The 23623-nt window shown below is 52.0% G+C and overlaps 1 protein-coding gene across 5 annotated transcripts in view; it reads right to left on the reverse strand.

Moving 5' to 3' along the window:
• The window catches only part of TEX264 (testis expressed 264, ER-phagy receptor), a 65553-nt gene that overhangs the window by 38310 nt on the left and 3620 nt on the right, over positions 1-23623 (reverse strand). For 3 of the 5 annotated variants that reach the window (XM_064518578.1, XM_064518575.1, XM_026110578.2), the window contains exons 3-4: positions 22815-23106; positions 14059-14280 (exon numbers count right to left, since the gene is read on the reverse strand). In XM_064518578.1, coding sequence (XP_064374648.1) covers positions 14059-14280; positions 22815-23072 — 480 coding nt within the window. In that variant the 5' untranslated portion in view covers positions 23073-23106. The remainder of the gene's footprint in view (positions 1-14058; positions 14281-22814; positions 23107-23623) is intronic. The other 2 variants (XM_064518577.1, XM_026110579.2) reach the window with 1 other exon arrangement.

Here is a 23623-nt window from a genome sequence, read left to right on the forward strand (position 1 = left end):
AAGAGAAATGTTTTCCTTCTCTTGGCTTCTGAATCAGGGCCTTTACTAACCCTTTATACCTAACTAGAATCAAAAAAGTGCAAGTTAGTTGTAGCACAATGGTAGCTTTTCTGGACATAGAAATGCCATTACTTTCAAATCTAATATCTCACTGCTCTGCAGGTTTCAAAGTGGGAGCTTCACAGAACTGGAAACTGGGCCAGCCATCGTTTGTAGGGGGAGGACAGTATTTCTAAGAAGCTGTTTCACATTTGTTCGGGTTCATTTTACTGTTTCTCAAGCCCAGCACAGCTGGCATGGACAGGCTTAGAGGGGCAGGGAGAAGAACCAGCCCAGCAAAGCTCATTAGGACTCCATTAAAATAACTGCAGATGGGGAGATCAATCTCATTCTTGAATCAACTGACTAGCTGGGGAGTAGACCCAAAGGTTTGGGGTGGAACCATCATTCGCAAGAGCTGGACCCATCTCAAATGCCTGACAAGAAAACCCTTCAAGCTGAATGCATCCTCTAGATTTCTCTATAAATATATTCAGGGGAGAATACGCGTACAGATTGAGTCAATAAAGAGATCTGACAGAAAAGCACTGTAGTAGTTTACTCTCCCTCCTCGCCCAAGGCAAACCATTTCAGCTCCTTCTCTCCCTTGGACAGCCGAGTAAAATATCCCTGGCTTTCTCCATGATCATTAATCCTTGCTGCAAAGGAGATGGGGGAACAAATCTTTGTGCCTGAGCGAATACATCTCTGTGACAATTCTGCAAGGCTGGATAAGCCTTCACAAGACTGCAAGTCTGAGGTCTCCAAGGCAGCTGCTGAGAGCGAGCGGGCTGGCTGGCCCCTCCCGGGAAGGAGCTGGGGGCTTACAGTGCTCACCAACGGGACCACCAGCTGACAGGCAGCACCAGGCCAGGCTTCTGGCTATCAGCAGTCGTCCACACTGTCTGGCATGCAGGAGAATGCAGACGCTTGAGAGAAACTAGTTGGCTCTCTTTTCAGAAGCTGCCTTTGGAAATGCTACTTGAAAAGGAAGCAGGATGGAAACATGACCAGTGTGATGGATGTCACAGAAAAGCACCCAAAACACGGGACTGAGCAGTCAGTGGCCTCAGGACTCCCTTTTCCATCCCTAGCCATGAACTCTCCAAGGCCAAGTCTAGGTCTTGGAGTGAGCTAGCCTGGCTGCTCCCGGGCTTTGTAGAGAAGCTGAAGGAGCCAGCCCCCTGTCCTGTTCATCTGGAACTGACACCTCCAGCCCACTCCACCCGGGTTTTTGTTTTAGTTATCCAAGCCCTAGAAGATGAGACACTGTCTCAACTTAGCCATGAGAGCAGGGAGAGTGCATCTTCCCAAATAAATTCAGGAGTCTGCAAGGAACAACCTGCTAAGCCAGCTGCAGCTTTGCCTAGTAAAGGAGTCCTCCTCCCTCTGGGGGCTTTGCCCTCTCCAGCACTTGCCAAAGAGGAAAGGGCCTCCACAGGGCTCTGAGCTGCAGCCTTCTTCTCTGAGCTTCCCTGAAATGATCCAAGATTCGTTAGCCTGACCTCGTTCCCAGCACAAACACCAGAGCACTCCTCTCTGCTGCCGAGCCAGGGAAGGCTCCAAGACCCTCAAGAGCCTCCACACACTTAAGAGGAAAGAGCTCTGCGGGGTTCACAGGACATCAGCTGCAGCCCTGCAGTGTGGGGCAGGCAAACACATTGAGCTCAAAGATTTCAGCAAACAGAAGAGCTGTAGCAGCAAGTTTCCATGAACACCTGGCTCCTGCAGCCCAGTCCCCTTCTCTCCATCCTTGGGGTGAGGGACAGCCGGCACACTCCACCCGCAACACCATGCTATGCTTTGCCAGGGCTGCTATGCAGAAGTTACACCTGTTCCTTGCACTAGCCAAAGCGTCTGTCCAAGGGTTATGGCAAGGGAGAGCCAGACACCCCACTGCTTAAGAAAGAGAGAGAAGATTTTACTCCACGAAGGCCACGAGAGAAACAAACATTAATATCCTCATCCCAATACTGTGTCTAACCCGCAACTGCTGCCAGCACAATGCGACTGTGGCAGAATCACCCCTGCATGAAGCCATGCAGATCTGGGAAGGCGGTGGCAGCTGGAAGCCTGTATCCCACACAAAGTCTTTGCCGGAGACCAGGACCCTTCTGCCTACTGCTGCAACGAAGCTGCTTCTAGGGTGGAACGTAGCAGACGTTTGCACAGAATCAACCAGAAATCAGGAAAAGCGGGCAATTTTACGTATGAGACTGAAATGACAGGGGCAGGGAGGCTTTGTGACTACCAGAGTTCGATGCTGGCCTGAAAACCTCTTTTCTGTTCATAGCAGTGATGCCATTGGAGCTGTGGTTTTACACCTCCCCCAGGCAACCGAACAGCGGAGGCAAAACAGAGGAAGGGGGGCCATCCCCCAGCTTGCCCATCCCAGCGCTCCGCATGGCTGGACCTGCAAGATGAACGGTGCTCGCAAACTCAGAGCCGCAGGTGCAGCGCTCACGCACGCCCCGGCAGCCAGCGCATGCGGAGCTCGACACGCACAGAAGCACGTGCGGCACGAGTCACTCGCCGCCAGCTCTGCCAGGGCAGCGCCCAGCCTCCAACACGAAGCACGTTCAGGGCTAAGTCACAGGTCACCCGCTTGTCTGCGAGGATCACGGAAAAACTGACAGCAGATGAACAGTGGCCTGGGGCTGCCAAACATCTCCCAGAGAAGGGGGAAGTTGGGAGGCCTGTTGTGAATGGCAGGAGATGTGACGCAGAGGCCCAGACTCCCATATGTTCCATTAGCTAAAAGGGAGGAGCAAATTTCCCTGCAGAAACAGGTTAAAAACAGAACCACTCTGCTTAAGGAACTCACCCTGAGACAGGTCTGAAGGTCCCTAAGGCTTTAGATGATCTGACACAGCAGAGAGCCCCTTCCAGGCTCTCTGCGAGAAGGAAGAACAGACAGAAGTCCCCAGGGTCTCCTCAGATTGAGCATAGTTCAGACTCAGGAGGCTGCTCTCACACCAACAAAAAGTCCTTGGATGCCAGGTAAGGATGCTGAGCACAAGGTTCAGGAAGGCGGTTTGGCGAGCTGCCTGCCAAAAAGCCTTCACTTGGCTTAGTTCTCATCCTAATCCCCTGCGTTTCAAATCGGGCTTCTCTCTCTCTCCTGCACACACCAGCGTGTGACGCTGAAGGCTGGGTCACTGGTGCTCACACGACTAAAACTTTTTAGGAAGGTTTTGTTGCTAAAAATATTTAATAAATAGAAGTTGCTGTGAATGCACGAACTGATGTGATCTGACATGCAGCTGGGGGTTGCCAGCTATCAGTGAGCAGGCATCCTTGCTGCAGAGGCAATGCTGAAAACCAGCTGTCAGGGTAAGTCAGCAGGAGATGTACGTGCCCGCGAAGGTGCCAAGATCATTTGGAGACAACCGTTCCCCAGCTGCAGGCTTCCTCCTCCACTGGGAGGACAGGACAGAGGCAACCAGCATCCAAATGGATGTGGTACCCCCTGGAATTGCAAGTCACCCTAAAGAGGTGCTCGGGTCAGAGCACACAGCGCTCACTCCTCACCCGCTCCTTCTGCCCACGCTGAGGACAAGCATCTCGCTGGCTCCCACAGCCAAGGCTGCCCTTCCAGCACCCCTAGCCAACAGCACCCAGCAACCACTTTCCAACACCCACCAGCCAACAGGCAACTAGATAAAGCAAAAACACTCGCCCAACAACCCCAACTTCGTCCGCTTCATTTCTCCCTTCTTCAGCTCCTGTGGCCACAAGCAACGGTGGGAGACCACACCAGCACATCACAGGTTGGATGCAGCATCCCCATCCCCCATGCCTCAGTTTCCCTGTCCATGAAACAAGCTGCCATACATTCCCCCGGGCTACAGGGAGGCACTTCGAGCATCGGGCTGTACTTCATTGCCCTTCAACATAACAAGCTACGAACATCTGATGTGTTGCAATGCCTAAAACTAAAGGAGAAAAGAGACCAAAATTACTACATAGCTGAGGGCGCCTAGATATGAGTGGCAGGCGAAAAGGACACAACACCACTGAGGACTTCCTCTGTCATATGATAAATAGAGCCAGATCCCTCTCTGAAAGGCCGCTTTCCATGAGCCCCATGCAGCAGCCATTTCCCCGACAGCAGTGTCTGAGATAGCTTTTGTTTCTAAAAGGGGAAACTAAGTGGGATGTGTTTCAAAAGGGTCCTGTTCCTTCCCACTCACTTCCAAATCCTGCTGCTGGCTGGCTTTCATCACTAGTAAGGGCAAAAACAGGGACACGGCTTGTCTTCAGTTCCCAAATCTGAGTCAGACCATAACACTAAGGTCAAAAAACACAAAAGTGGAAAACCTTGAAAATGGAAAATCTCACAGCCTCTTTCGGGATGGGCCTGAGGGGTAAACAGCACATTGATCTCCTTCCCACAGCCCCGGGGAAGGAAAGACGAAGGGAGAGGTCGGCAGAAATGTGTCTGTGCCACCCTTGCCACTCAGGGTGTCCGTATCCCGCTGGGGAAGGGTCACCTCCCCCCCCCGACCAAGTGCCACCTGCAGGAGAGGTTATTAGCCTGTGACTGCATCCGCACTGGAGATGTTTGAGGGACAACCAGGCAGAGAGGAGCCGAGACCTGCTGCCGCCACAGCATCCAGGTGCCCAACCCGCTGCCAGGAGGTGCAAGGGGCTAGCAAGACCTACAGTGGGCAAAGCACACGCAGCACGGGCTGGGTGACAGCAGACACTTGCAAAGGCTCCCAAAACCTCTTCCCCAGAGTCTGTATCCTTCGTCCGAGTCCCTGCCAAGCCCAGAGCCCTACGGCCTGCCGTGCTGTCAGTTCTGGTCTCATCTCTGCCATCAGTGCAAGTTAGACAAGTCAAATCCTCTATGACACTCCAGGGCCTTTTCCCCCTGTTTTTATTAGCTACATGAGGATCATTTGACAACAGCATCAAATAACTTCATATCTTCCCGGGTTCTCCACAGAGACGGAGAGACTCCACAAGAACGACGTTATCCCACCTAGCCAGACAGACAGGATGCCAGCGAGACTTCTGCCCCTCCTCTCCTCAGCACCCCAAACTGCTTCTCAGGACATTCACGAACCAATATCCACGGTCACCCCGAGGCAGAGGAGTACAGGAAGCATGAGGACACAGAGCTCAAACTCCCAGAAAGCCACAGACATGTTCTGCAGGGTGACCTACAGTTTATGAATAATCTAAGGGATTTTCCAGATGCAATGAGGGAAAAGATCACTTGGACAAGTCCTTCCAGGCCAACAAGATGAGACAGAGAGGGTAGAAAAGTCGCAGCTTGGTGACAACGAATTCTGCATTGAGGAATCCTGCTCCTTTTCCTCCCTGGGAAGATGGGGATGCAACTTGGAGTGGCGTTGGCCCAGTCAAAGGGCTAAACCTTGATTGATGCTCTTCCACCTGCAGTCCCCAGAGCTCTAAGGGGACCAAAGGAGGTAGCGAAGACAAGCAAGGCTACTATTGAGGAATGATGCTCACTGAGAGGGCTGACTCCTCGCTGACAGGCCCACAGCCAATTTAAAACCCTCTGGTCAGACCAGAAGATCAGTAGAGCAGCTGGGAAGGACAAAAGGACAGAGAAAAAATAACAGCACTCATTTAGACCAAAATCCTATTGCTGTGAACAAAGCAAATCATGGCATCAAAAGACAGGAGAGAGAAAAGCCTTCCCTGGCCTGTACACTAATACTAGAGACAATACGTTGTTTCTGAAGTGCCTCTTTCAGGAGCACAAATGCAGGCAGATCGGCATAACACGGTGCGAGGCGGCACAGTTCACCCAGCGGCACGCAAAACAAACCGTTCTGGAAAGGTCAGACGGGCACACTAGCAGGGCAGGAGGTGCTTCTTGTCAAAAGTGATAGTACCTGTTCCCCTGTCATTGCCAATACAGTCTTGTATTGCTCGTGAATCAGATCTTGATTCACAGATCTTGAATGCTTGCAAATCAACATCCCAACGCATAAAGTTCAAGAGAGAGCACAAGCCCACGTCTGCGACAAAGCCCCAGCACACCGGAGCACTGGCTGACCAGTGCCAGGACCAGCTATTTGGATAGCGTAGGAGAAGGGATGCTGCGTTGTCACAAGAAACTTCAGCCCACGTAGCGCATCCTAGACATAAGGAGGAAAAATTCCAAGGTTGAAATAAGAGCTGTCGTTTTCCCAACTCAGGAAGCGTTAATCCCCGTGCGAAAAGCAGGAGGCGGGAAGGGGCAGCTCGGCATCCGACGCGGAGTGACGGACAGAGAAGCCGATTAGCAGTAGCTGCAGGCGAGTCACTGGATCTCGAGCACTTCTGCCACACACAAACAGATTGGAGCCCAAACCACTCACACGCGCCAAGCCGGTATTTAAAAAGGCTCCATTCACAGAGCAGGAAATAAATGAACAAAATCAGCTGGAAGAAAGAATTTAGGCAGAAAAATGTTACAATAATTGAGCACTCTGTGAATATTTTACTAGCTGCCAACCCCCTGACTCCAAGCCCCTCTCACATAATCAAGCGAAAAGCCTGTTCCAGGGTTTTGCCTTTAAAACAAAAAGACAAACTGGCTGGGATGGGAAAGCAGCTCTAAAGACAATCTGTTATAACAACCAGGAGAAAAGTGACTTTGACAGTTATGAACAAAGCCAGAAAACTGTAGAAATGCGATAAGGGAAGCAAAAGGAGGAATACAAGGCGCATGCACGCTCACAAGAGCTGCAGGCACCACAACTTAGCTGCAGTAAAGGACCACACGTAGGTTTCCATTCCCCTATAGACAGGAAGCAGTTCGTATTAAGAGACTGTTTAGGGGATTGGAACTGATTGTACAGGGAACAGAAAGAGTCTGAACAGCAGCACAGATCCCTGACGAGCCGACAAGGAGAAACCCCTGCGGTACCGCTGAGAAGGGAGGAGCATTCACTGAATATTTCTGCTCCGGATTTAGAAAAAAGCCACAAACACAGTCAGAGGATGCTGATTAAATGTTTTCTTTTCCATAGGAAGATATAACCCATGGCTAACATAAGCATGGGTTTTAAAAGCACAGAGTCCAGATAACATGTATTTAAAACATGTAAAAGACCTGGCTGATGAGTTCTCTGCATGTCAAATAGTGATTTCTGATCAGCTGGGAGACACTAGGAAGTAGAAGAGGGTCAGGAGCCTGTATTGTACCAACATTTGAAATGGGTAAATAGGCTGACTTGGGTAATTACAGGCCTGTCAGCCAAAGACCGAGCCAAACCAAAATAAAGAGACAGCTACAACAGGACTTGATCATCAGAAAGCAAAGGACATTGGCATAATTAATGTCAAACAATGCACGTCTACGGAAAACAGATCCCATCGGCTGACATGATTTATTTTTGTGGGGATTACAAACTTCATTGACAAATGAACTAGCACTGCTGTTACACATTCACACTCAGAGAAGACACTAGAGTTGGTACCATTTCCCATTTTTATCAAGAAACTACAACCACATCAAATGACCATGGCACATATTTGAAGTTATTATAAGCTGACTCAAAACAAACCCGTGACCAAGGGGTTTGTTACCGAGGGCAGTGTTTCTACCAGGATCCTGGAGAGATCAGCTCTCTGCCTAAGCGGTTCAGTAACATCACTGCTCCAGCTGGCATGGGATACACCATACAGAGACTGGAGGAACAGAAAGAAAGCAGAGGACACCTCCCTGAAAGCAATTTACTGGGATCTCTCAGAAAATTGGAATAACTTAACCCCGCACTCATTCATACAAACGTCAAGGTTGAAAACAAAAGGCCGTGTTTCCACATCAAGGGCCTTCATTTTTGGAAATGCTGTTTTTGAGGAAGACTTGGTGCACAACGCAGACAATAGCCTGAAATGGAGATTACAGCACCATGCCTGGACTGAAACAGCTATTGTACTCCTGGAAAGACCGACGAGAGAATATCAAACCAAAGACCAAAGTCAGAAAACCTCAACATCCTACGGTAGTAAGACCGCTGCTGAAATAACGTGTCCAGTTCTGCTATCTACAATTCAGAGACGTTCCTAAGCTAAAAGCAGGTCAGAAAAGGGACCCATCAATTATGAAGAGATCGGAAAATACGTCAGAGTGAAAGACTTTGCAAGCTCTATATATTTAGCTTTTCAAAGAGAAAGGTAAGAGGTGACTTCATCCTAAACTGTCAGAGCCGACAAGAGGAACAAAGCTCAGATAACTGAGCTCTGTAAGGCTCTGTAATCTAGCGGCCAAAGGAATAATGAGATCCCGTGGCAAGAAATGGTAGTGAGGCACACTTGCACCAGAAAGAAGGGCCAAGTCTTTCAAGCAGTGAAGGCAGCAACCTGGTGCAAGAACCTAGGAAGAGTCCCACCTTGGTAAGCACCCTGGGGTCACTGCCACAGCACTCCTCCAGACTGAGGGCAGGAGCTCTCCTAAACCACTCGTCGTGGCTCGTACCAGGCAGTAGTTCGGAGGAGCGTGGCAGCCCACGCTAGGCGAGGGATTGGCTGGACCGGCCTCCCCGATTCCTCCCGGCCTTAAGAAGCCTGTCTCTCGTGGCCACTGCTGCTGCCGCTCATCCCCTGAAAGACACGTGTGCTGTAAAACACTGCCGCACGAGCTCAGTGAGGAGGCTATAACCCGGTGGGAAACACCCCACTGCAGAACCCAGAGGAGGGAGAAGGCTGTTCTGGGCACGGTGGGTTTTGCTGAAAACCACACAAAGCATTTGCCAGAACAGCTAAAGAGATGAAACCCCAGTTTTCAAAGTTACACAGAGTCAGAGTTCAGAGCCAGACAGCTCATATTCAAGTTCAGACGAGGCTGATAGGCACCGGAGAAGCAACCAGGAAGATGAGAGCACCTTCCTCCCCCTTTGCTGCTCCATCTGCATGTCATCCTCAGCTGGAAGGAGCACGACCTCCATCAGTCACAGGCCCAAGCTTCCTACCCAAACTCCCAAGAAAAGAGGCCAGTTTGAACCAGTCACTGCTCAGCCTGCCACAGGAGACACCTGGCAGCTACTGCACTGTCAAACCCAGGGGTACGTTGCCACGAACTGTAACAGCCCAGATGGACATCCCACCTAGGATGCAATTAGCTGCCTCTCTGGCTGCCCAAGCAGCTCCAGGGAAGGGAGATCCAAGCCTGTCAGCCTCACGGCGCTTGCAAGAGGCCAATATGGATGCAGAGAGATTCGCAAACACACAGGCTGCCACAGAGAGCTAATTAAACCCAAGCCAGAATGAGTGCTCCCTGAAATGGCAGGAGGTTATGGTTTAATAACCCACTCGCAGGGCTGTTAAAAACAGCCACCGCAGGAGAATAGCTTTACAGAAGCTCTCATTCACATTCCCCAACCTACAAGGAGGGCAGCTCTGCAGCTGAAAAACGCTATTCCCACCTTCCCCATGACACCCATGGGCGCATTAACCGTCACCCTGCCGGCACAGCCTCTTTGCTCTGCTTTGGGCCAAGGACAACGAATAGCAGAAGTAGACCAGGCAGGTCACCCGCGACACGGCCTGCAGGTTTCTGAAGGGCGAGAGAAGTACAGGGGAGGCAGTGATTTGAATAGAAGAGCTGGGATTCAGGAATCCTGGGTCCGACTGTCAGCTGTGCTGGGGGGCTAATGGGTGAACAGCACAGCCTCTTTGCACCCCCGTGTTCCCACATATGAAAGCAGGGCATACCCGTCTGGCAGCAGGGAGAGGTATTGGCAGAAGCCATTTGGAAAGAAATGTGTTGGAGGGACACTACATAACCCCAGCCTACCCCTTAAATAATACACATGCAGAGCAGTAAGCCAGCAGGGTCTCCTGGGCTTCTCCAAAGGCAATTCAGGCCGTCACTGCTGCTGTCAGCCTGCCACACAAGAGGAAGAATTCCCTCACTTAGCTGCTGGGGATGGCTCAAAGGGCTGCAGCCCTTTCCTCACAGTTCCTTAAAGCCTTGGCTGCATCCAAAGTGCCATGGAAATGCCAGCTCCCGAGCCAGACGAGAGTCACCGGGGTGCTGCAGGGCAGCCTGGCTGCAGTGGGTGCTGCCCAGTACCAGCCCATCTCCTTTCTGCACAGGTCCAAGCAGGACTGAGCTGCCGGGCCGCAATCCCCAGCTTCTCCTAACGTGCCCAGCCAACCACTCGCTGCGTCGGAGCTGTGCCTGCGCTGCCAGGGAAATCTGGGCAACGGGTGTTCCCGGTGACTTCGGCCAGGTGCCAGCGAGCTCAAATCATGCCATATTCCCCACGCGTGTCCACAAGCCTTCACCCTCAGCGGCTCTAGGATTCATCATTTAGCGACAGGAGAGACTTGTGGCAAGGGTGCTGGAGGTCTATCAGCACTGGAGGGATTTGGGCTCCCCCCAAGCCTCTTTCGTCTCACCCCCAGCCGGGCCCAGCAGCAGTTTCCAGCACATCCCAAGGCTTCCCACTGTGGACGACACAGGGGTTACAGCTGAAGCCAACCCGGCATCCAGGCTGCCAGTGCACCAAGGCTCTGCCTGGAAGGGAAGGGGCTGTCCTGCCCTCACCCTTCCCACCAAATGAGGGCTCCCCTCCCTTGCTCCCTCTGGCTCCACATCCCAGGCCACCCCCCAGCATTTCTCCTCATCCTGTTCTCTCCGCTAATCCCCAAATCCTTGTCTCCTTCTCCCCAACGCACCTCCATGAGCCCCTTTCCAGTGCCCTTCCCCTCCCTTTCCCTTTCCCCTCTCTGATTTTTCAGCAGCTCCAGAGCCTGTTCCTCTTCTTCCACCCTCCCTCCCCACCTTCAAAGTCTTCCACTTCCCTCATTTCAGCCCCTCTCCCGGCTGCAGCTCCCCTGCCTGCCTCCTCCATCTCCCCCCCCTCCGTCTCCCACACCTCCTCTCTCTGCGCTCCTTCCCCTTATTAACAGGCTGCTAAGCTGTCCTCCCATCTGACGGAAACTGCTCCATTTGAACTAATTCTTTCTCTCGACTGGAGCCGGCGTTTCATCTCTGCCACTGTGCCCCCTTTAATGCCTCTTCTCTTTTGCAATCCGGTCCCCTCCTCCCCAAATCCCACGGGGAGGCAAGGGCAGCAAGGGGATCTCTGTGCTTGGCACGCCTGACCCGCAACTCTCATTAAAAGAATCTTTTTCAAAGCAGACACTGTGAAAAATAAATAAATTAATTAAAATAAATCTGTCTCACTGCTGTCTCGGTTTCCTTAAGGGAGGCCGGCACGGGGTGGGGGGGGAAAGAGAAGGGATGGAAGAAGCTATTTGGAGAAGTAGTCTCCATGGTAACCCACATTCCCATCACAAAATGGGCACAGGTCACCTGTTTCCATGAAAGTTTCTTCCTCCCTCCTTCCTTCCCCCTTTCCAAGCCTTCCCGCCTCGCCACCAGGTGCCAGGGGAGCCGACGCCAGCGGGGAACGCCAGCACGGCTCCGACAGCGCAGCGGGCTGGGGGAACGCTGGCTCACCGCAGCCGCTCGCGTCCCTGAGCCTCAGCTACCCGCTCCAGGGAGGAAAGCAAGTGCAGAAGCTCGCTGGCGTGTGCACAGCGTCTCCAGGGGCTCCAGAGCAGCCTGGGTTCGGCAACGGGCAAAAAGGAGCCAAGCGCTGACATGCCTGCTAACAGCAACGGGTGCCACGGCTCAGCAAGTGCAGCTGCTTCCGGAGAGGGACACGAGTGCTGGGGATCCGGCAAAAACGGAGGGAGAGCTGCAGATGGCTGTGCTGGTGCTGAGGCGGGCCAGGACGTGGGCACACAGCCCAGCGACAGGATGAGGCTGGTCCCTGCATAAAGCAAACCTTGGGTCACTGGGGAACCAGGGACTAGGCTGGGCTTCAGCTCTTGAGAAACACCAGGCATGCTTCTAGCAAAGCCCCCAGCGCAGGTTTCGGGACGCAGCCCACGGCTGAGCTGCAGATGACCTCCTAACATCCCCCAGTAATGTCGCAGAAAGTCCAGAGCCTCCACCGCCCTTGGCACAGCGCGCTGGGACAGGCAGGAGTCCCGAGCCCGCTCCCTCTGCCTCGAACCAGCTATTGCTCAGGCAGGGAACTCCATCTCCCTGTTTTCATCCTCACAGTCCGTCTAACACATCTGGGGTGGCAACACTCTGCCAAAGGACTTTAGGATAGACAAAGGCATGTGCCCCTACGAACACGCTCCTGGGACTGAAGCAGGCATGGCCTGAGGGCAGGATTCCTCACAGGCAAAGCAGATCGTGGCCAGGCATCACGGAATGATGCCAGCACCCAAATTCCAAATTTGGGGGTTATCCTATTTCACTCCCAAAACAGCAAAGAACTCCCCAGGATTGACAGTATCTCTCCTCCCCACGCAGCTGAAGATCTACTACAAACTTTACAGGGATGGTGGTATCAATGAGAGGAACATATGCCTGAGAGCAGAGCACTTGGTCTGCTCCAGACAAAAGGGGAGATGGAGATCAAGATGGTCCCCCTCCTCTGCTCACTCTGAACACTTCCCTGGATACTGGCACTTCCATATGATTTCAGTTATCTATTTTATTTAGAAAATGGCCACTCTCATTCAAAGCTGCCAGGTGTTCCCAGAACAATCTGCAGTTCCCTTTTTAGCTCTAACGATTTCATCTCCTGTGTGACAGATGTGCTCGCCAAGACCTTTCCCCGAGCAACGGAATGTCAGTCCCGCGTCGCCGAGTGCTCACTGAGCCAGCCTGGTGCTCCCACCCTCTCCAGCCCCTTCCCTCTGCACACACACACGCACATGTTGTCGCAGGCCTGGCAGCAGCACCCAACCCTCCCCCCTAAAAAAACCAGCCAGCACATCTCCAGCACAGCAGCCAGGTTCCAGGAAGAGATGCAGAGAGGATGGAGCAACAAGAGGATGACAGCAAACAACACACACATTATGCTCTCCATGCCAGTCCCCGGCAGCCTGGGGGGGCAAGGTAGCAGTGGTCTCATCTGTCCTGGGCTTAGTCCACCTTCTGCTGGTCTCAGCAGGCAGCTGCCTAAGGCCAGGGCAGGCAAGGTGGTCTGCTCCCAGCCCTCAGCTGAAATTCTTGGGTTGGCACCCAAGTAGCAATCTTGCAGCAAAAGCAGGCTGAAGAGATTCTCACAGTTCCCCCACAGTGCTGGGATTTTTGCCAGGAAAAGCAAGTTTATAAATAGTGTGTTTCCACATGAACAAATGAAATTGCCGGCACTTGATGGTCAAATAAGCCACACGTTGAGCACCAGCCTTTCCCAAACATCTTCCCCAATGAGGAAGCATGGTCACCTTTCCTCCACCTCACAACTAGACAGAACCTTTCTCATTCTCCAGAAAGGCCTAGATCTGGAGGTGTCTGTGTCAGGTGTGACCCATCTCACAGTCCAACCCTCTCCCTGCTTACAAACACCCTCGTTGCAGTTGGTCTGGCAGCAAGCACAAACCAGTGGAGCAGCCCCACACTTGACTCAAAAAGACTGAAGCAGGGAGAATAGCCACAAGCTCAGGAAGGTGGCAAGGGCTAAAACAGCAATGAGCTCCACAGGATGAAGGCCAGACGGGCTGGCAGAGATACAATCCAAAGGACATAGATTTCAATTCATTGCTTGAAATCAAGTTTTCATCAGCTCATGGGCCAGAAAGATTCTACCTTCTCCCCCCAGGAGACATTTGCCCCACAGGTGAGGCTGGCAGCTGAAACAGCAGTTTCACAGCACCATACATTACAACAAAGGTGTACGTACCTGTCTGATCATAATTACTAGCCAGACTTTCAAGCAGAAAAACAGTTTTTACCTCTGCGTAAGGGAGAAGTGGAGCAAATCATCAGATGAGAACTTGCTTCTCCAAATCAGACAATGGCAGAAAAGACTGCCCAACCCTCACCAGCTGAATGAACGGGAGGACATCCCTGCTGGGGAACTACGTGCCAGACCGCAAAAGGAGATCTTGCTCACACGGCCCAGGGGAAGAAAGACATCAAGAGAAAAGAACTTGGAGCAGTCCTATCAGCCGATGGCAGTAAGAGCCTTTAACAGTCTTTTTAGCAAGTGTGCTGCTCTTCTTGCCACAGCTGCTTACCTTGATGTAGGTGTCGAGGGCTGGGTGGACACGGTTGACTGCCAGATGGATAGACAATGGTGTGGTGAATGGGAATGTCGCCATGACCACGTGGCTGGGAGCGGGGAAGGAGAAGATCTTGAAGCCATACTTCTGGAATTGCTTGATCTGCTCCTCCGATGGCTTTGCCTCACCCTCACTCAGGATTCGGCCTATGGCAAATCGGCACTTTTCTGGCGGTACCTGACCAAAGGGAACAAACAGACAGCGTCAGAAAAAGAAAGAGGCTGAACACAGGCCAAGGCCACACACATCCAGCTGCTGAGTCTGGCAGCCAAGAGAACACTTCGAAAACTGAATGGCCTTTACTTGGCCAGGCTGGCCAGGCTGTGCCAGAGCTGGCAGCTCAGCTTCAGAAAGCCCTACTCCCAATACAGGCTGAGTTTCTCTCCTAAAACCTGAAATGCAATTTGGTTTTCCCTCGTGTAAAATCAGGAGACAAGAGGACAGAATCTTGGCTCTCACCTGAGGAACATAAATTAAGGCAAAGGCAATCAGCAGCAGCCCAGCACAAGAGCATCAGGCACACCAAACCATGTACCTGCTCCTAGCCAAGACACTGATCTGCCCCCAAATTTTTCATGCTCCTCCCAGCTTCTAAGCTCACAGTCAAATGGGGAAAGGCACTAATCTCCTCTTTGGAAGGCAAAGGGACTTGCCCACAGGACTTGCAGCAGAGAACTGAACCCTGCTCAGCTGCTTGCTGGCAAAAGCCTTTCATCCAAACCTGCCCCAGTGGCTGCAGAGCTCTAAAAGCAGGGAAAGCAGGGCTGTTAGCAGAACCACTGAACTCATTCCCTCCCAGAAAACCCGTCCCACCTCTCACTGTGACACACCTAGACTGCCCAGGGTGCCCGTACAGCTTCCCAAAAAGGGTCTCATGATCCCACTCATGCTCAGGGGGAAGCACTGGGGAGCCACTGCAGGTCCTCCAACCCCATGTGCAAGGCTGAAGCTGGCTTCTTCCACCTCTCCAAAGAGGGACAGTTTTGGCTCCAGAAGAGAAAGCCGGCTGGAGGGGAACTGAGATCACCTCTCTGGGACAGGAGCAGCACCATGATGGCTGGTCCATGGGCCACAGCCGCTGCAGAAAGCCCCTGCATGACGGTGCTAACCCTATCAAAGGCCCAATTGGAGAGAGACGCTCACTCCCGTTCCCATCTGCAGAATATCCCACAACTCTGGGAGTTTTAAAAATAGTGCGACAGCAATCTGTCTTGTTTGCCTCCATCCCACCCTGGAGGATGGAAGTCTGCTGGCATGCATGGGAGCGGGCCTGGAGAGAAACAGAGAACACATTCAGGTAAAGCAGTCTTGCAAGGCCAGGGCAGACCTGGTCAAACCAATTCTCTTCCCGTCTTGCAACCAGGGAGAGCCAGCATGAGGGCAGCCCCACAGAGGCACCTGCCTCCAAGAGCCTCCCAAACCCCACCAGCATGAGGGGGCACAGGCATTAAGCCAGAGGGAAACTGGGAGGCTGCCAGGGTCAGTCCTGAGCGGGGCACACTTGTTACGACGTGCTGCTTTAGGAGTGGGGAACAGAGGCATGGAAGACATGCACACAGTCACCAAGCTTTTAGTAGCAACACAAAGAGAAATAAATCCCCTTTAGTCCCAGACCCCAACGACAGAGAAAACACAAAACATATTGTCTTTCCAGATTTGGGGGTGCCAGTCTCCTATCAAGACTGGAGGCTGCAGGGTCCCAGGCCAGGCCTAGGGGTGGGCTAACTTCCTCAGGCAAAGGGGAGCTGGAGGCTGCACTCCCAAAGCAGTGCTGGTCCTCAGTCTTTCCTCTAGCAGTGCTGGTCCACGCAACTCTCACCGTCTCCACACCAGGCAGACGTTTTCATTTCTGCTTTTTAACAAAATCCTGCCACCTAGCTTCACATCTGCACGGGGCACCGGGCAGGGGTGTGCCAGGGAACAGGATAGCCCAGTGACTCTCCCCTGAGGTACTGCTAAAGGACGCAATGCACCTTCCTCCTGCAATGGAGCCCAGCTCCCCTGCACTGATTCCAGTTAGGCTGCCTTCCCCCCATCAGCAAAGCTACTGTCCTTCCAGCCCCCCAAAGAGACACTCAGCGAAGGAGCTGGCAGGCAGCCTTGGGAGGCAGGATGCTTCCAGAGACAGGGCTCCTTTCCCCCATGCTGCAGCGGTTTGAAAAAGGAGCCCAGCCGGGAGAGGAGGGTGCAGCAGGCACCAAGGAAGCACTGTCCAAGCAGGCCAGAAGTGTTTGTGCTCCTGCTACCTGCTCTCAAACCTGCCTGACAGAGAGGGGATGCCACAGATGGGAACCAAGAGCGGCAGTACACAAGCCCAGCTGCCTCCTGCTAACCATCTCTCTTCTCTTCCCTTCAGCTGGTGAGGGATGGAGAACGAAGGTCTCCAAACTCATGCCATAGAAGGGGACAAAATTCACGAGGATCTGCTAAGAGAAGTGTAAGCAACAGCCAGGGAGACAGACAACCTGCTCAAATTGGCCTCACTAAACCTTGGTAAGAAAGACAGCAGGCAAAAAGAGGGTGCAACCAAGACCAGCATGTTATTACTCCCCTGCTTTCCATCCCCGTGTGCCTCCCAAGGGGATCACCGCTCCACACTCCTCAGTCTTTCCTCCAACTCTGCTTGTGCTAAAGCTCAGCGACATCTTCTCCTGTAGCTTACCCATCCCGCATAGGACTCCTTGCCCTCCCTTCCCCTTACAAAAACTTTGATGCTGCAGCACAGGACCATCCTAGAGAGGAAACAGAAGCAGATGTAAATGAGAAGAAAGGAAAAAAAATTTTTCAGAAGCAACATCATCCATCAGGCAAGGGACTCGTGTGAGACGGCTCACTGCTGTCCTCGTGTGCTGCAAGAGGGAGATGCATGCAGGGCTTTGCAGAGCATTGCTAACTTGGGGCAGGGGAAGGGAAGAATCGCCCCAAAAAGAGCAAGAAAGAGCAATGAAAAGGGACCAAGGGGGGAAGGCCCAGATGAATCAAGCTCCCACACAAAGCAACAACAGCTCTGGTTTGCTGTGCTTGACATAGGCTGGGATTTGGGCTGACACCAGTAACGACAAGCCAAACTGCTCTTCCAATGTACATTTGGTCTCCAGCACAAGACAGGCTCCCCATCACTGGTACAAGGGGACATTAGCAGTGCAGGACACATGCTACACGGATGAACCCCATGCAATCCCTGCAGTTGAGGGCAGCTTTACACCAGCCCAGCAGTCCATTAGAGCACTATGTGATATAAAGCTATACAGCACAACCATTAAAGCAATAGGAAACCCCGACCCCCTCTAAATCCATGCATGAGAACAGGAAGCTTGTTAACAGCAAGAACAAGAAAAGGCAAAAGTTTGACTTCACAAGTTTTTCTGAAGTGGTCAAAGAACTGGGAAGCGGTCTAGACCCAGTGCAGAACACCAGGGAAACAGGATGGATGAAGGTTATTATCATAATAATTCCTCAGAAGTATCAGGAACCAGCACAGTACCACAAATAGCATAGACATGAATCTTAAATGTGGACAAAAATGGAAAGGAAATCTCTTCCTGGGCCATTGCTGATAGGGATATATATCCATTACAATTCAGAAACTACTGCTTTATCTGAGATTACAGAACATTTCATTAGAGATCAGCACTAGAGCACTCAGATGCTCAAGGAAAACCTAGATAAAATTCCTTTAAACACACAATTTCCTTTCATGTAGTGAGCAAAGATAATTCACCTACAACCCCAGAGCAATCAATTAAACAAGCTGCCAGGGCAAGGAGCATCAGCCAGGCCAGACTCATCTGCTCCCTCCCTTCTCCTTTTAACTCTCTTTTTTACAGCGTGCAGTCCTGCAGGCACTTTCTCAACGACCTCAGCAAGGCGGTTTTGCCTTCTGCCCTGCCTGGCAAAACCCATCTCAAGTGAGGAAAGGAAATACTCCATTGTAAGTACTTAATGTCAAAACCAGGCTTCCCTCCTGCAGTTCCCTAACGGATTTGTCCCTTCAAGGTGAGGTGGGCAGGTGCCAGTGAAAGCCTGTGGTTTAGAGAGCTGAAACAAGGAAGGGAAGAGTGTACATTCAAAATGTAGCTTTCCTGAAGACATAAATTAGAAATATCCTGCATTAAACAAGGAAGGGAAGAGTGTACATTCAAAATGTAGCTTTCCTGAAGACATAAATTAGAAATATCCTGCATTAACAGGAATTTGGTCCGATCGTGAGATATTAAAGCAGCATGTTACACCGCAGGTTTCAGCAGCAGCAGACACACCCGTATCTAGGGGGAACTGAACAACAAACGCGACCTGCCATGGGAGAAGCTCCTGGGAGATCTATCACTCCCGTGCAGGTAACAGTAATCATACCCTCAGCTGCCCCAAAAACCTGAGTGGAGAAGCTGTGGAAACGACTGGTTCTCCTATTCGTGTAACAGCTCTGCCTGTGAGCAAAACTCACTCCTGCATTTGGAGAGCACTTTGTCTCATCTGTCAAACACTTGGGCATGGGCTATTCTTTGAGCACACAAACATGCAGACTGGAGGCAAAAGGCCCCAGCATGTGCCTACAGCTAAATTTGAGCAAAAGTGCTTGGCTGGAGCTGGGCAGAAACCTGCCTGCCATATCCAGCCCTTGCTGATGAGTTATTTTTGTTCCCTGCCAGAGGTGGGGGAAGGAGGGAGAAGCTGTCTAGGCTGCTAAAAGATTAAATAAAAGGAAGAAAATGTGGAAGTTAATATTAATCATGTCCATTAAAATACTTAACACATTGCTGGCAAGGGCTTTCCAGCACTCAGGGAACATCTTTGTGCAAGTACGTGAAAATCAGAGGGCAGCAAGGAGCCCCAGGAGATGCCAGGCTACAACTGCCTCTGCAAGGCCCAATGTGACGCAGAACCAACCAGCAGGCTTCAGACACCCCTCCGAACAAAGGACTCTTCTTTGCCTTAATCCTGGCAGCAAGCTGTCACCCACTGCTTTTCCTGCTGCCTTCCAGCTTTCAAAATCCCACGTTCCCTTCTCTCAAGATCTGCCTTTGCTGCGAAGGCAAGCCAGACAAACTAGCAAAAGTCCCACTGGGACCATCCCCTCTTCATCAGCAGTGCTGGAGTCACCAAAATCCTGCAGGGAGATGGTGCGAGGAGCACACCAGGAGCCAGGCTCAAAGGCCCTTCCTAGACAAGGGCCTGTCTGCATTTCACCGCCCGCTTGGCCAGGGATGCCACGGGACACAGCAGGCAGCCAGCAATTTCCATTGTCTCAGGATGAAAGTGTCTATTTTTGGTCACAGGTGAATATCAGAGGTGGGCTGTCAGCTCTCAGTGGACCAGCCTCTCCTTCCTGTGCAAAGGGAAGTTTCAAGCCACATCAAGGTCACAACAGCGCTAAGGAGGAGGAGCAGGAGCTCATTTTCCTCTTGGCAACATCTTCCATGGGGGAAAGGCAGGCTGCCCGATGAATCCCACCCCACCGAGCCTCCGAGACTGAGGCACCAGCAGCGCACGCTGTCTGCTGCTCCCACACGCTCTCAGCCACAGCTAGCACGGACACCCAGATGCCAAGGCCTAGGGAGGCACAGATGTGCAGGGCCTGAGCCAGCATACCAGACAGGAGCATTGCCATAGCCAGCTGTGCAGCCCATCCAAAATCAGTCCCTTTTTGACTTGCCTTAAGGCAAGGCAGCCATTTCTGTGTCCGACCCAAGGACAAGCTCATTCCCAGCACTTGGTGCATGCTTTATCAGTGCCACAGGCCCTTGGCCTGACTGTCCGCAAAGGGCTGTCAGCAGAAGCAGCGGTGCTGAGTTCAGACAAAGTGCAGCACTCTCACTCTTCGCTGGTCAGCTGGAAACAGCCCAGGACTTTGCAGGAGAGAAAAGAAAGCAGTATCCTGGGTTTTCCTCCTACCTCTGTCACTGACTGACAGCTGCGCTGTTCTGTAGGAGTCACGTCACCTGCTTGGCTCACTCTTCCCATCAATGAGACGGGGATCTCCCAGCAAAGCTGATTCACGTCATTTATTTGCAATTCACTGGCATTTTACTGCTCACAAACGGATGATAACTTATAAGAACCAAGCACAACCCTTTGTACAGCACCCAACACTATCCAGCAGCTGCAATCGGAAGAAACGTGCTCGTGTCCTCCCTGAGCTCCTAGACGCTCAGCCCCTCTCAGGACTGTGGCATCAGAGACTGGCTTGCACAGAGCAGAGATGCTGCCAAAACTCGGAACACCTCAAAAATGCACAAGCTGAAATTGCTGAGAGTGGGATCAGACCCAAATCGCAGTAACAACAGGAGAGAGATCAGCCTGAAGGCAACCCTCTGGGTTTAGCCTCCTGGGACAACCACCGCAGCCTCCCTGCCAGCAAGGGTTAGCACTGACGTCTGCTGCAGAGGTGGCAGGAACATGCTGTTTCTCTTGGCTCAGTGGGAATGAACTCAGCAGCCACAGATCAGCCCAGAAAACTTCCTACCAGAGCTCCTGCAGCTCTGTTAGAAGAATGCAGAGTTGCAAAGACTGAAGTTTGCCAGAATGCCCACAGGTTTCAGAGACAGAAAGGCTCCTGTCACTTTGCAGAGCCTCCAGGCTTGCACAGCCCCAAGGCTACTTCCTACAATCTTCGCACAACCCAGGACACCAGGCCCTACTGTGCCCTAGCCTGTCGCAGCACCTACAGGGCAAACGCGTCCCTGGCAGAGGCATAAGGCAAGTATCACTCAACCGCCACGTCGTGAACAAACCCAGCCCTTCCAGACAAGGACAAGGTCTGTGGATCTGCCTGCCAACTCGTTGTGCCCCATCCTGAACACAAGAGGGGCCACAGCTTCCAGTCCCCTTTCATCTTTGCCCTACCAGAGGGCAGAAAGCAACTCCCCACTCAATCCACCTGTCCAGAAGGATCCAAGAGGAAAGCAGGTTCCCTGCCTGGAATCACAGCCAGGAACTCCCAGCCTGACCCACAGATTTAGGGCTAAGCATCATCGAAACCATCTAGAGACCCGCACAAACTTGCCACCACCCTTCACAAGGGCCCCACTGTGGACTGCAGCTCTCCACAGTGTCTTGCCCAGCGCAAGGAGCTTGCCTTGGCCCTCAGCGGGGACATCAAGTCCTCCCAACAGCATCAGCCACCCTGCTCTATCGCTAAAGACAACAGGAGAAGAGGGAGCAGCATCAGGGCAGACCCCAGAGAGAAAAGGGACTTTGTCACTTTTCTCCAGGATGGGCTGCAAGGACAAAAATTAGTGAAAGGCAGAACTGGCCACTCCGACCACTGCCATAGTGCCATCAGGCCTAAGTACCCCAGCCCATACCTGCACTCCCCAGAGACTCCCACTCATCCAGTCCAAATGAGACACCTCATGTAGGCAGAAATGCCCAAGTGCATCTGGTCAGATCCTGTTTCTGCTCAACTCATTCCAGAAGGGCATGTCCCCTTTGCCACTCGCCTTCCCAGACAGGGAAGAAGCACTGCAGGATGGCTCTTCTCTGTTTCCCATGGTCCAGAAGCAACAACTGGAAGATACATATAAGGCAGCTTTTCATGCCCTAGGATACAAAGACATCTCTGTCTAAGGAGTTTAAGGCACCAAACTCCACAGAGCACAGTCAAGTTCAGTGTTGTCTTGCCTCTCGTCCCTTCCTGCTACAGTGCTCCAAGGAGCCATGCGGCGCTGCATTTTCATGGACAGGTATTACCCAGCCCACGAGGGTTCCTCAGGGAAAGCCGGTCATCTCAACACCCCAGAGAACAGCAGCACTGCAAGAGCTGTCAGCCCAATTGCTACGCCCCGCTCCAAACCCCAGCGCGTGTGCCCAAGTGTGCACACGCAGCTGCTGGCCACTCTGCTGTCCCTCCTCCCTCACAGCATTCCTCCAAGGTCACACTGGCTATTGCAGCATTACTGGGGAGCCAGTCTGTCTGCCATGGACAAATGCCCACCTGCTGTTATCTGGAGCCCTGAGTGCCATCCAGCATCAGCAGCCAGCCTCCCTGACCCCCAGCAAGTTAAGTTGCATGTTCAACTGCTCTTATTGCTCTCTGGATGGTATCCACCAGAGTACTTAGCTCTGGCTCGTAGCCATCAAGCAGTGAACTTTCTGCTCACCTCTCAGTCGGAAACATACCATCCAGTAACAGTTTCATCAGACAGGAGCCACTACCCTCACCACACACCATCTGAGGCTTCAATAAGAATGATCGAGAGACTGAAAGCCTAAAGGGAAACTCAAAAATCCATGAGAGAGGGAGAAAGGTGAGAAGGCCTATGGATAAGGATATAGCAAACTGAAGAGACCACCTCCTTTGAGCCACAGAGTAGAAGCTGCAGTTCCGAAGGAGTCTTGGCTGCACTTCCTGCTGCCAGCGGGTCTGTCAAGGAATGCTCACCTTGGGAGTATGGACATCGGCCTCTTCTCCATAACCAAATAATGGATACAACTTGTTAACAGGCCTTATCAGAAGACAGCAAGCTATGCTCAGCCACTGCCTTCCAGTAAGGGTTACCCAAGAGACTGTCTGCTTTCAGGTACCTTTCCACACCAATCATCCTTTACAGATCTGGGAGACCAGGTCGTGTGAATCCTAGCAACCATCTAAGGAACATGAGCTGCAAGTGCCCAGAATACCATCAGGGAGTAGCCCAAGCCATGAATCTGAGCGCCAACCATGAGAAGAGCAATGCCAGGGCTGCTTGCAGACTCCACCAGGCACGTCTTACCGTGTGAGGGTTGTCATAGTAGACACCGATGGAGCAGAGCTTCGAAGAGATGCTGCAGCTGTCTGTGAACAGTTGCCCTGATTCGCCGTACGGCCCGATTCTGAACTTGTAGGCCAGCGTGATGCTGCCGACAGGCGGTGAGCCAGCACTCACAACCACCTCGGTGAAAAGCCCCGAGTAGACAACGAAACCAAAGACGGTCAGCAGCAGCAGCACAACCAGCACTCCGATCAACCCAAGGAGTGCCCAGTCAGACATGATGCTTGGTGCTTCAAACTCTGCTCACAAACTACTGGTAAGAGAAGAGAAGAAAAAGGAGGGGAGTTAAGCTAACCCTTGGAGAAAGCAGTCATTCTCTAAAGCTATTTTTTTCTAGCAAAAACCACCCACTTCCAATTCCTCTTCCTTATGCATGAAGGAGGTTTAAAAGCAACTGAGCCCCCCCGCCCCAGTAACCTTCTGTAAGTTAATACCACATTGCCTTAGCCTGTTCCAGCTCGGTCACCAGATACAAATTATGTTGCTTTGATATCTCTTGGGAATGAAGTGGTGAAAAGAATGGGACAGAAAGGCACTGTCCTCATCTCCCAAAAAAACAGCCAAACTGCCCACAACCAGCACTGCATTCAAGAGAGATCAAAAACTAATCAGGAAGCCCATAACACTGGACATATCATAAACAGGTACACAGCACTGGGCTAAAGATTATTGGACCATAATCAACTACTTTATCATTTATACATACCAGCCCCTATATTTTGACCCAGGCAGCTCTCCTGTCAAAAAGTTTTGAGCTAGAAGCCCATTCC

This window comes from Dromaius novaehollandiae, chromosome 12 (genome assembly GCF_036370855.1).
Source record: "Dromaius novaehollandiae isolate bDroNov1 chromosome 12, bDroNov1.hap1, whole genome shotgun sequence".
Lineage (NCBI taxonomy): Eukaryota > Metazoa > Chordata > Aves > Casuariiformes > Dromaiidae > Dromaius > Dromaius novaehollandiae.